Below are 12,504 nucleotides of genomic sequence, written 5' to 3'. Positions count from 1 at the left end.
GCCGGAATGAAGAAGAGAGATAAGCAATTAGGAATACGGGTGGGTTATGAAATTGAGTGGCGTGGCGTCCGTCGACTTTCTGTGGGTTTGTCGTAAGCACATGTCCAGGACCAGAACAGATGATGGGATTGGGTCAGTCTGCCAAGCCCAACCCACCAATAAATGGGCCTTCAAATAGCTCCTTAGGCTCGGCCCAATACAAAATATGCCCCTTTACATCCAATTAGAGGTGGCCAAAATTCGGTCCCGAGCCGGGCCTTAACCGGTCCCTACCGGGCCTAATCGCGACAAAAACCAGCGGTAACCGGTTCCGACATAACCGGTCCCGGTCCCGGTGATTTTCCTTGTAACCGGTCAAGGTTATTAGTAACCGGTTGTCCCAACCGGTCCCGGTCCCGGTCCCATAACCGGTCCCGACCGGGCCTATTCATAAAAAAAAATGATTTTTTTTAAAATTTTTGGTTATTAATAAATTTTTAATATGTTATTAATATGTTTGTAATATGATATTTTGAATATGTTTTATTATAAATACATTTTACTATAAATACGTTTTGTTATATATATATATATATATATATATACGTTTATAAATACGTTTTGTTGTAAATATGTTTAAAAATATACAATAAAAATACGGTTTATTATATATATACGTTTCGTTGACTTTCGTTGACCGGGCCGGGCCGGGCCGGGCCTATAACCGGTTACATAACCGGTCCCGGTCCCAAAAAACGTCAAAAACCCTAACCGGATCATAACCGGCGGTCCCTCAACCGGGACCTGTACGTCCCGGTCCCGGTCCTCCGTCGGTTACGGGCCGGGCCGGGCCCATTTGTCCATCTCTACATCCAATCAATTTTTTGTGAGGAGTAAACTATTTTTTTTTTCATTTAACCTGGATATCCAACCCGTTATTCGAGCCGATTAATCCAAAGACGACCACCTGCTTTGCAGATAGCCCGGAGTCACTGCATTTAAACCTATGTGGTCACAAGAGAATTTTTATTCCTCCTTGGATTAATAAACTACTTTTTTTGTCATCATAGTTTGTTATTTTCGTTCGATATTTATTAAATTATGGTTTTTGTTCATATGGTTTATAATTTGTTGTTTCTTTCATAACACCTTTAAATTAGACAATTTAAAACTTTAATAACAGACAACTTTAAAACCTTCCCAAAGCAATACCTTTTGGTGATGGAAAGACCCGTTTTCGTCGACTACGGCGAAACACAAAGTAATTCATGTGTCAACATTATTAAGTAGCGCCTTAAGATCACAATATTGGTGTCTAACTCCTCTTAAGTTTCCACTGCAATACCCAAGGTTCGGAACCGACCCCTCACAGGTTCATCTCTATAATACCCTGACGTTAACGTCAATTTACATGTTATATTGAGTTACAGTTATAAGCTAATGGTCATGGGACCCGAATCCCTAAAATATCTCCGATGACTAAGTGTCAACTCTACTCGGTCAAAGTTTCAACACATAGGTCCTAGTGCCTGACTCCTTACTAGTTCATCACCATAATACCAGGCTCCCAGAATCCGATTCAACAAGAGGTCACATTCACAATACATATGGTCTCGGAGTCCAGCCCACAAGGGTTCCTCTCCGCAATATTGACAACGGCCCTGGAGTCCAACGCATATGGGTTCCTCTACATAATACCGACTATAGTCCTGGAGTCCAACCCATATGGGTTCCTCTCCACAATATCGAATATTCAATCATCGAACTGAATGACTCACATCCTATGGATCCAATGTGCTACAGTCTAAAATTATATGACTCAAATTGAATGACTAGCGCACTCAAAACATGTAATGTCCAAACAGCCATGCAATAAAAACATTAGACACCCAAAGCTCCACATTGAGCTATTAAAGTTGGACAAATGTCCCCAAAACTCATTTGAGTTAAAATCAAGCCATAAGGTCTCATAATGAACTTGACTTTTTTTAAATAAAACTAATGTTGAACCACATAAGCCGAAAAAACATATTTTCCAGCATTTAATAAATATATGGCACTTGTAACATGAATAAGTTCATGAACCAACGCCTTATTGAAGCATAGCAGCCAAAGGCCCATAATCACATAGTTTATACATTTATGATCAAATGCCACCAATAAAAGTTCATAAGTTGAGTAAAATCTCAAAACAACGCTTGACTTTAAACCTTTCAATTTCAACAAATTCAATGAAATCATTATTGATTCAAGTTACATTTTTCAAGAGTTCAAAATAATATTTTCCCCCGAATTGAATCATCCAAATATCCAAGAATTTTTGGTGAAATAAGTATCTTTTGGTGTTTCAAAACACCCAATAAAATAAACATAAGCAATCTTTAAAGATTTCATAACCCAGATATGCTACCCAAAATGCAGAGATATGATAGGACTCATTAAATATGAACTAAACTCATGGAAATGTGTTGAAAACCCCAAAATAAAGATATTTTGACATGTACGTAGTTTTGCAAAACAACTAAAACTCAGCTTGCTAGATTTATTCTAAATCTAAGTTTTATTCCAAATCTTGAGCTTCATTTGGTGAAAACTTGAAATCTTCAAACTAAGCACCCAAATCTTAAGGTGTGAAAGTCAAGAACATTTTCTTACTCCCAAAACTCTAATAAAACATCCCAAAGAGCATGAGAAGGTTGAAGATGCAAAATACCAAATCCCAGTTCGAAAAACAAAGATTTAGATCTTACATCTGAACTTCTAGGAAACCTAAATTCACAAAGAAACTTTAATCCTCTTTGTTTTTCAACTAAATCGGTAATTCATAATTTTCTATTTTCAAACTAGGTTTAGAATCTAATTTTTTTTCATGTTAGTATGTAATATTTTGGATGTTAAGTCAAAATACAATTACTTGATAAGTCTTGGATATTATTCGATATGGTTTTGTATTACTCAATATGTTTTGTATGCATGACGTTAAGTTTTTTAGATTAAAATGAATTTCTTTTGGTTTTAGGTTATTAATTATTATATGATCTTGTGATTTTTTTTTGTATTTAAATTAAATTCCTTTTCATTCTAGGTTTATTGGAAATATGTGAAATTTAAACATGTGTGGTCTCTTGTATGTTTGATTAATAAATGCTTACAGAAACGGGAAAAAAATATCTGTTTGTAGTGTGACAAAGAAAAAATCGATGAAGGTATAACATGGTCATTTTCATCATTCAAACAGATTATTCAGCACAACAAACAAACAACAATTTTATCTAATTCATACAACCAACTTGATTCATACAATATTTTTAATGTAAAAACAACCAAATAGACTCTTCAAGTCAAAATCGAATAAACAATTACCCTTCTAGAAACCAAATTTTCAGTGACAGAAGTTACCAATTGACAAAAGATGTCGATAATAACAGAGGACTTAAACTACAAAAGAAACAGACTTCACCGACGAAAGAATTCGTCAAAAATCCGAGGAAAAACATCACCGGCAGATCTCATCGTTGAAGAAAGTGTAGCTAGTGATCGTGATTACCTACAGATTAACGACGGATTTCAATCACCGAGACATAATCCGTCGGTTAATCCTATATTTCTTTTCTAATTTCTAAGTCATGTTTTAAAAATGTATGCAGCAACATTCATGTTATGTGAAGAAAATTGTCGAAAATGCTGTTCAGCCAAAGTTTATTGTCTAATTGAATTGTAAGCAACAATATAGTTAATAATATATGTTTAAATATAATTCAAAGATGAAGCAAGCATCTTAATGATTTTCCATTAATGAGCAGTTGGAAAGCTTGGTCGATGCTGCTGAAAGGAAGCTCGTGGGTTATAAACTCCTCCAATTTTAGCCCCTCCTGAAACATCCATGCACACACACACACACACGCAAGTGTGTGTGTGTGTATATATATATATAATATTAATCATGATGATAAATGGAAAAGAAGGAATACATATATATATATATAAAACATCAAGTAGTTTATACAGATACATATATAAACATATATACGTACCTGATGATGCATACAATGATGGGCAAAAAGTGGAAGTTGGGTCTTGGCTTTGAAACCACCAAACACTGATCCTGTGATTCTTCGTCCATCAAACAACTCCATTGGATGTAATGGCAACATCCTTGGTGTTGGATGAATCCCCAATACTACTGTTAACCCCCAACCCTGCATATATACAAATCCCATGCATCTAAGTAACTCTAGATCTACTCATGAATATATATATATATATCGATATATAAAGAAAGTAATATTAGTTTTGAAGTTGACGAATTAATGAATGCATATATAGCAATGCTTAACGTCGTGAGTCGACAAGAAGGCTTCACGAAGAACATCAAGGTTTCCTGCACACTCGAAGCTGAAGTCCACCCCTCCTTCACTCATTTCCCTTATTTTCTGTAATCAATACATGATTCATTTTCCATCAATTTTCAAATCGAATTCGATATATAAATACGGCACACGAATTGAATTACCTCATGGACTGACGTTTTAAAATCCCTCGGGTTTATGAAATCTGTCATTCCCATTGATTCACCTATCAACATTTATAGAACTTGTTATGTATGTCTGTGTGTATATATATATATGTATGTATATGTAGTTACCTTTGATACTCTTGTCGACATTGATGTCAACTCCTATGATTTTAGATGCTCCTCTTGTTTTGGCTCCTTGTATCACCTGCTTCAACCATTGCAAACCCAATATAGTAACAAGAGCTAGAAATTGAAGTACCCTTTTCACCAAAAGATGGATAGATAGATCGTGTGTGTGTGTGTGTGTATATATATATATATTACCGCCAATCCTACGGCACCCAATCCAAAAACTGCCACAGTTGACCCTTGGTGTATGTTTGCAGTATTGGTTACAGCTCCAAATCCTTCACAGTTCACACATAAAATCAGTAGATTACAATTAGGTGGTTATATATATAGTCTATATTTATGTAAATATATGTATATGTATTATATAAACCTGTTGAGAGACAGCAACTGAGTAAGGTCATCTTGTCGAGGGGAGCTTTTGGATCAATCTTGACGACACAGGCGGAGTCCACGACTGTGTACTCAGTAAAAGTGGATGTATTTAGAAAATGGTAAATGGGTTTTCCATCTTGAGTCAAGAACCTCGTCTTCCCATCATTCCTCATCACACTTTGTAACGGATCCACACGAAACCTTTCACACAGATTGGTGATCTTGGACTTGCAATAAACACATTCACCACATTCTCCATTAAAGATGGTAAGAACATGATCCCCTTCCTTCATGTCCTCCACACCTTCCCCTACACTCTCAACCACCCTAAATCCATCCATAACATAACTCAACTAATTACCACAATTACCAATTACTTAATAACTATATACATTTGAAATCTTTACAGAATTTGTTAAGAGTCCAAGATGTTACCTACCCGGAGGCCTCATGTCCAAAAATCCGAGGATACACTCGTTGAGATACATTCTATATATATATATATATATAAAGATTATATATATGTGAATCAGATGGGAATTAAACGACAACTTAATATATACATATACAAATGTACGTACCAGGCCCTGCCAAGAACTAAGATCAGTATGGCAAACTGAAGTGAAAAGAATCTTGATTCGAACTTCCATTTTCTGAGGGGGTTGGACACGAATTTGCTGTATAGTCAAAGGCTGCCCAGGACCCCACGCCACAGCAGCTTCGATTCACACATCATGCATAATACATATGATCATTGATCAGATAAATCATCAATTTTGGGGACTAATAAGTAAAAAACATTCATTCATACATATATATATATATATATATAGATAGATATATGTTTTACAAGACCTAAACCAACCTGTGCATATAATGTCTTTGTCCGAAAGATCATTAATGGCTTTGCTTTCCATGATCTTCCTGTGTTTGAGATGATCAGCATGGAGATGTAATATATGTTTACATAGAGTTGATCTTTATGGCAGTTGTTTCCAGAACACATATAGGGTAGCCTGAGCTAGCTAGTTTATGTGGTTTTAATAATTTTATATGGCCTTACCCCTATACTTGGAGTTGAACCAACCCCACCTACTATGGCGACTGTTTACGATTAATGGAACTGGTTGTTAGGCCCCTTACAACCAAGTAGTACGTACAGGATCAAACGTGTATAAGAAAAAAACAAAACAAGTTAAGTGATACTGAAGATTGAAAAGTACTTACTTTATTTGTTTGTAAGAGAAGTATCAATTTGGCAACACAACTTTCTTTTAGTGTTCTTGATCTTTTATATGATTAACTAAGAAAGATATATATATATATATATATGTATGTATATATATATATATTATGTATGTATACATGTATGTATATATGTGAGATTGATACGGAAACGCAAGAAATGATAAAAAAAAGCACCATTATTACATAATGATCACTACTAGAAAACTGAGCATTTCCGGCGTCATTTCCGGCGGACGAAATCCACCGGTAAATTTCCGGCGGATTTCCGGCGGACACTAAAAAAGTCAACATTTTATTGACTTTCAACAATTTCCGGCGGATTTCTTAATTACTTAGTTTAATCTTGAATTTACAACATTTTACCGGCGGATTTCTGACGGATTTTTTAATTTTTTCCTAAAAAAAAAGAGTAAACAATTTTCCGGCAGAAAAATAAATAATTTTTTTAAAAAATTTAACATTTCCGGCGGATTTCTGGCGGATAATTAAATATTTTAAAAAAAATATATAACCATTTCCGGCGGAATATTAAAAAAAATTCTAAAAAAAAATAAACAATTTTCCGGCGGAAAAATAAATAATTTTTCTAAAAACAATTACCATTTCCGGCGGAAAGTTAAATAATTTTTTTAAAAAAAGAATAAACAATTTTCCGGCGGATAATTAAATAATTTTTCTAAAAAAATTATCATTTCCGGCGGAAATCCAAGAGCCGCTTCCACAACAACGGACGTTTATTGGCATCCGCGGCCAAGAGTAAATACATTTACACCTTAAATAAATGATAAAAATATATTATTTGTATTGACGCTAATTCAATTCGTCATTATATAGTTTCAATGACACCAAAGTGATCAGGCGGATCACCAAGATCAACCGAGAGCTGCTTGACGGCCCATAGACCACTTGGGAGAAAATATCAAAGGACGTGAGACGCCGAATGTGGGAGCGGTTTCAGGTTTGTGTTATATATTCAACTTATTATAATTTATGTATTGAACCTAATAATCGCCTAAACTTTTACGTACARGGCTATTATATTTGGGATCCGGCTTTGGATGCCCAGATGTTGGAGATATGKGAGAGAAAGTCGGTCAAGCCGTATAATGATAACATGAGTGCCGCGAGGAAGAAAGCTGGGGAAAAAGCAAGGATGAATGAGTATCCTCAGTACGATGAAACGGACCCCCACCGGGATATGAGTGTGTTGAAGAATTCCCCCCCCCCCAACTGGATATCTTCAGATGTGTGAGTCCAGATGGTCGATCGTTGGAACAGTGATAATTGGAAGGCTCTTTCCGGTGTGGCGCGTGAGAACCGTGATAGCCAAGTTTCGCTACACACCGGTGGATTGATACCATTTTCGGAGCATGGTGCTCGTCTAGTAGAACCTAAAACCTATAAATTTAGTAGCTTGATTTTTAACATATAATTAACACATGTTTGTATAATTTGACCTTTGTAGACACGAGCAAAAGATGGCGTGCCCCCGACCGTTGTGCAATTATTCGATTACACACACAAGAAGAGGTCGAGTGGAGATGCCGCATCTACGGATTCGGGGGGGTACGTGACCACTAAGTGTAGCCAAATCATGGTAAGTATATCTATCTATGATAATTGGGTTGCCATTTATTGGGCAAACATTATAATTGTTTAAGTTAGAAATTACGTATATATTTCATTATTTAGTTTGGGTTGCCATTTGTTGGGCAAACATTAGGATTGTTTACGTTAGAAATTACGTATATATCATGCTTTAGTTTGGGTTGCCATTTGTTGGGCAAACGTTAGGATTGTTTAAGTTAGAAATTACGTATATGTCATTATTTAGTTTGGGTTGCTATTTATTGGGCAAACGTTAGGATTGTTTTGGAAACGTCCCATTTACAGCCGTTATGCTGTCAAAATTGACTTGCAATCTTTTTTAAACTATATATAGGATGAGTATTCAACTGGTATCAGCCAAAGATACAGCGACCTATTCCTTAGTTGATAAAGAGTTGTAGGAGCAAGCGGTTGGGGGAAGCAAAAAAAGTCGTTTATTTGGGTTTGGGTACAACCAAGATCCCAATTGTGTCTTGACCGGGGACTTTCCGGAAGGTGGTTCATCGTCTTCAGATAAGCACGTATGTGTCTCTTTTATTTTGATGATGTTTATCGACTTAACTTATAATTTATATTAAATATTATAACGTTTTATTTATTTTATAGGAAATTCAAACCTTAAAGACCCAACTTAGAGACTTACAGGAACAAAGTCAGCGCCAACGGATAGCGGAGGAGGAGCGATGGCGGGCGGCGGAGGAGCGACGTTTGGCGGAGGAGGAGCGACAGCGGGTGGAGGCGGAGCGACGACAACAGAGGGAGGAGCAACAAGATAGACAACTTCAAGATATGACTGCTTTGGTTAGACAACTCAGTCAATCTCAACATTTCCCCCCGCCACCACCATATTGAATATTGTCTTTTGCTTTGAAACAATTTAGTTTTGTTTATAACAATTTAGTTTTTGTTTGGTTGGAATAATTGTAGTTTCACTTTAATGTATGATATTTAGTTCTATTTCGCCTTTTTATTTTCAATTTTAATATTGTACGGATTTGCAGGTTTTAAATATAGGTATTAAATACAAGTTTTAAATATTAATTTTATAATAAATTTAAAATATTAATATTTATATATTTTTCCGGCGGATACATCCGCCGGTATTTAAAAAAAGAAATTAATTCTTTTATAAATATTATTTTTAAAAAAATATTAATATTTATATAATTTTTAGACGGATTTCCGACGGATATATCCGCCGGTATTTTTTAAAAAATTAATTCTTTCAAAAAATATTATTATTTAAAAAAATATATATATATATATATATATATTTCCGGCTGATTTCCAGCGGATTTATCCACCGGTATTTTTTTTAAAAAAAATTAAATTTTTTAGAAAATATTATTTTTCCGGCGAGAAATATTTTCGGCGGATTTTTCCGCCGGAAATTAAAAAAAATTAAGGATTTGTTAACTTAATCAAGATTTTTTTAAAAACGGGGGAAGAATTTCCGACTGCCGTAATCCGCCGGAAACAGGGAAAATCCGCCGAAAACACCGCCGGAAAAACAATCACCGGCGGCCAAATCCGCCGGAAATTCCTTTTTCCGGCGGATTCCGACGGATTTGGCTGCCGGAAAAAGTGGGTTTTTTGGTAGTGATGAACACGAGGAAACAAAGTTCTTAACTACTCAAAGGCAAAAAATGAATGAAAGTATAACAATACTTTTCATGAGTATTACTGAATAAATCATCTTCGAGTCAAATTGTATTCTGAAAACATAGAAAAGGAGATTTGATTTTGATTTGTATATTAATTATCGTTTCAATATAACTATATATTTTCATATATCAAGAAATATAACTTTAGATATTCGATCTTAAAAGTATACAAAAACTATAATACAAAAGTAGTTACTAAACTTTTTCACATATCTTAGTACAAAACTTGTATTCATAACAGATAATCAAATACAAAAGATAACTCAACTTTGCAATCTCCCATGCAAGCAAATAAAAAGTCTTTACGACTTTTCTTTCCCTTTATCGTTTGATTGTGTCTGACCTGTAATGTGAGTTGAAATACAAATGAGGGTTAGACCTTGAAGCCTAGTGAGAAATCCGTTTTTATTGTCATTACAGAGTGAAAATCACTAAAACATCTTTTTGGAAAATCCTTCATCAAAGATCGATAAGCATCAATTATTGTTGATGTTTTCCACCAGTTTTTAGTAGTTCTCGGTTACTTTAAATCTCCAAAAAGTCCAAATGTCAAGTATTTTTGTTTTTAAAATTTATCTTGCTTAAAAGTATGATAAGTAGAAAATAAGATCGTATAGTAAGTACCCAGTTTTAACGCTGAATTTTTGGAATTTCGGATTTTCATTTTTGATGGATTTCTGAATTTTGCAATTTAGGGGATGCGGATGGTTGAGAATTGAAAACTAAAAACTTAATATCTTCGGCGGACTTCTTTTTTAATTGGGTCATAATGGTTGAGCCTACAACATGAAAACTAAATATAATTAAAACATATGCATCTTGACGGTCGGTTCGGTTTAAACCGCTCAAAAAAACATGTAAACCATAGACGAGTCCAGACCAAGTGGTTTGACTATTTTTCAGACTAGACTGAACCAACCATACTGTTCAAATCAAAAATTCAAAAACGGTCTTGTTTAACTTGGTTTGACCGGTTTAAATGACCCAACGGTTCTAAACACCCCTAGTGAAAGTATTACTTTGTAAAGTCAGTCTAAATGCCATCTATAATTGCCATAAAGCTCAATTGTTATAAGAGGTGCCAAAATTTGCAATCCAAATGGTAAAATGCAACTTCTTAAAAGTACAAAAATCCATATGATCACCCAGCCTTTCAACAGCCCAAAATGGCCTACAAGTGTACAAATTGCCTAACTTCAAAGCCCAATTACCGACAACCCATTGGTACTTCGACTTCGCTCATTTAAACCTTGTTCCGGCCCAAGTTAAAGACCAAGTCGTAACTCGACGGCATCCCATCAATTTTTAGCCTAAAATTGTTCAATTTATGATCGTTGAGTGTTCATGGTTTGGCCAAAATTGAACAAACCGGTTAATCTAAAGTAATTTGACCGAGCTTTTGTAAGTTGATCTGACCAGTATCCGGTCAGTCAACGTACGTATGCAAGTATAATCAACTTTTATCTTTAAATCATTTCCCCATGAAACATGTAGAATAATACGCACACACGGCAATAAACGGCTGTAATCTTTATCTCTTCCCATACAATGGTCCAAGTACTCTCATTAATGACGACATTAATGACTTCATTAATTATAAGACTTTTTACCAACCATAAACTCCTTCTCCTAATTCAATGCTAACTTGTTCATTCCTTTTATGCACAACATGAGTAATACTCGTTCTTATCACGTGGAAATTAAGCAATGGTGAATTGCCCATTTGCCGCTTTAGTTTCTTTATTTTGATATATTCAGAATAGGTCCCTCAACTTTGAAAAATATAACCTTTTTTCCTTATATTTTTAAGAATAATATCCGACTCCTAAATGTCGTACTTTTAAACCCTATTCACATCATTTCTTTCGTTATGGTACATTTTCATATTTCAGCAACGTTATAATTTATCCCACTTTTTTTAAACTGAATATCCAACCTACTATGCGAGCCGACTAATCACAGGGCGACCACCTGCTTTGCAGATAGCTCGGAGTCACCGCATTTAAACATCTGTAGCCACAAAGAGATTTTTATTCTTCCTTGGATTTGAACCTGAATCAATAATAAATCTTTTTGTTGAAATTAATTATTTATAGTATAAATTAATGAAATATTTTTGAAACATGCAAATAAATGGGAGTTTGTGTGAATGCACATATGGTATCATTCTTGATTAATAGAATATAGAGTTTTGAACCCATATGGTCTAATTCGATGGTGAAATATATTGTTTCAGGCACGTACATGGTCTATACCGTCAAGTTCGAACAATATAGGATAGATAGGGGTTAGGGTCCTAGGATCATGTAGCTAGCCAAAAGGAAAAGCATTAATCAAACATAATGTGAGATGAATGCGTTGTATTGATGCAAAATACGTACCCGATCCTGCCATGCTCACAATCGCATACAAAAGATCATGTACGCTTATGTGTGGTTTTGGGTCGCGTGGCCAAGACGAATTCTTAATCCGATTTAGGAATTTTCTTATGTATGTTCGTTCTACTTGTTGTTCTCACTTCATAGATTAACCAAGCTAGCGTTCACCATTTATGTTGTATTTCTCAAGTGTAACATCATCAAAGTAATAGTGAATTAGTTATCAGCATCCTCTGCTTGTGGTTTTTCCTTTTCTGGGTTTTTCATGTAAAAATTTCCGGTGTTATTTTTTGGGTATAATTATTGATTATATATGTTTAGTTGATGATGTTTTGCCTAATGCAATGTATCCTGTACTCAATATAGAACTTAGTTCATTGATCTTTTGGGGATGATTGTGAATCGGCTTGACCTAGTTTGATACCAATTGCAAATCAGGGATAGTTTAGTTACAACATGAAAAATATAAGTTGAATGTGTACTTGAGTTCGATGCTTTTGGATGGAGGATCCTGTTTATGAAGACATGAATGAGTCTAATCAATGTAGTCCAAAAGGACATATATATATATATATATATATATATATATATATATATATATATATAT

At 34.9% G+C, this 12,504-nt stretch overlaps 1 protein-coding gene across 1 annotated transcript; it reads right to left on the bottom strand.

Annotated features, from left to right (window-relative positions):
* Positions 1 to 3,737: 3,737 nt before the first annotated feature.
* Positions 3,738 to 5,930, bottom strand: LOC112521632 (alcohol dehydrogenase-like 4). Its single transcript, XM_025130601.1, has 10 exons — positions 5,865 to 5,930; positions 5,581 to 5,717; positions 5,439 to 5,488; positions 4,998 to 5,326; positions 4,820 to 4,902; positions 4,625 to 4,700; positions 4,493 to 4,554; positions 4,317 to 4,412; positions 4,014 to 4,178; positions 3,738 to 3,851 (listed from the first exon to the last, which is right to left on the bottom strand). Exons 1-10 carry the CDS (start codon positions 5,914 to 5,916, stop codon positions 3,738 to 3,740), a joined length of 1,164 nt encoding a protein of 387 aa, XP_024986369.1. The 5' UTR covers positions 5,917 to 5,930.
* Between the last annotated feature and the right edge of the window lie 6,574 nt (positions 5,931 to 12,504).

This window comes from Cynara cardunculus, assembly GCF_001531365.2.
Source record: "Cynara cardunculus var. scolymus isolate 2C chromosome LG 11, CcrdV1, whole genome shotgun sequence".
In the NCBI taxonomy this organism is placed as follows: domain Eukaryota; kingdom Viridiplantae; phylum Streptophyta; class Magnoliopsida; order Asterales; family Asteraceae; genus Cynara; species Cynara cardunculus.
Note: the sequence above shows the minus strand (reverse complement) of the source record. Positions and strands in the feature narration are given on the sequence as shown.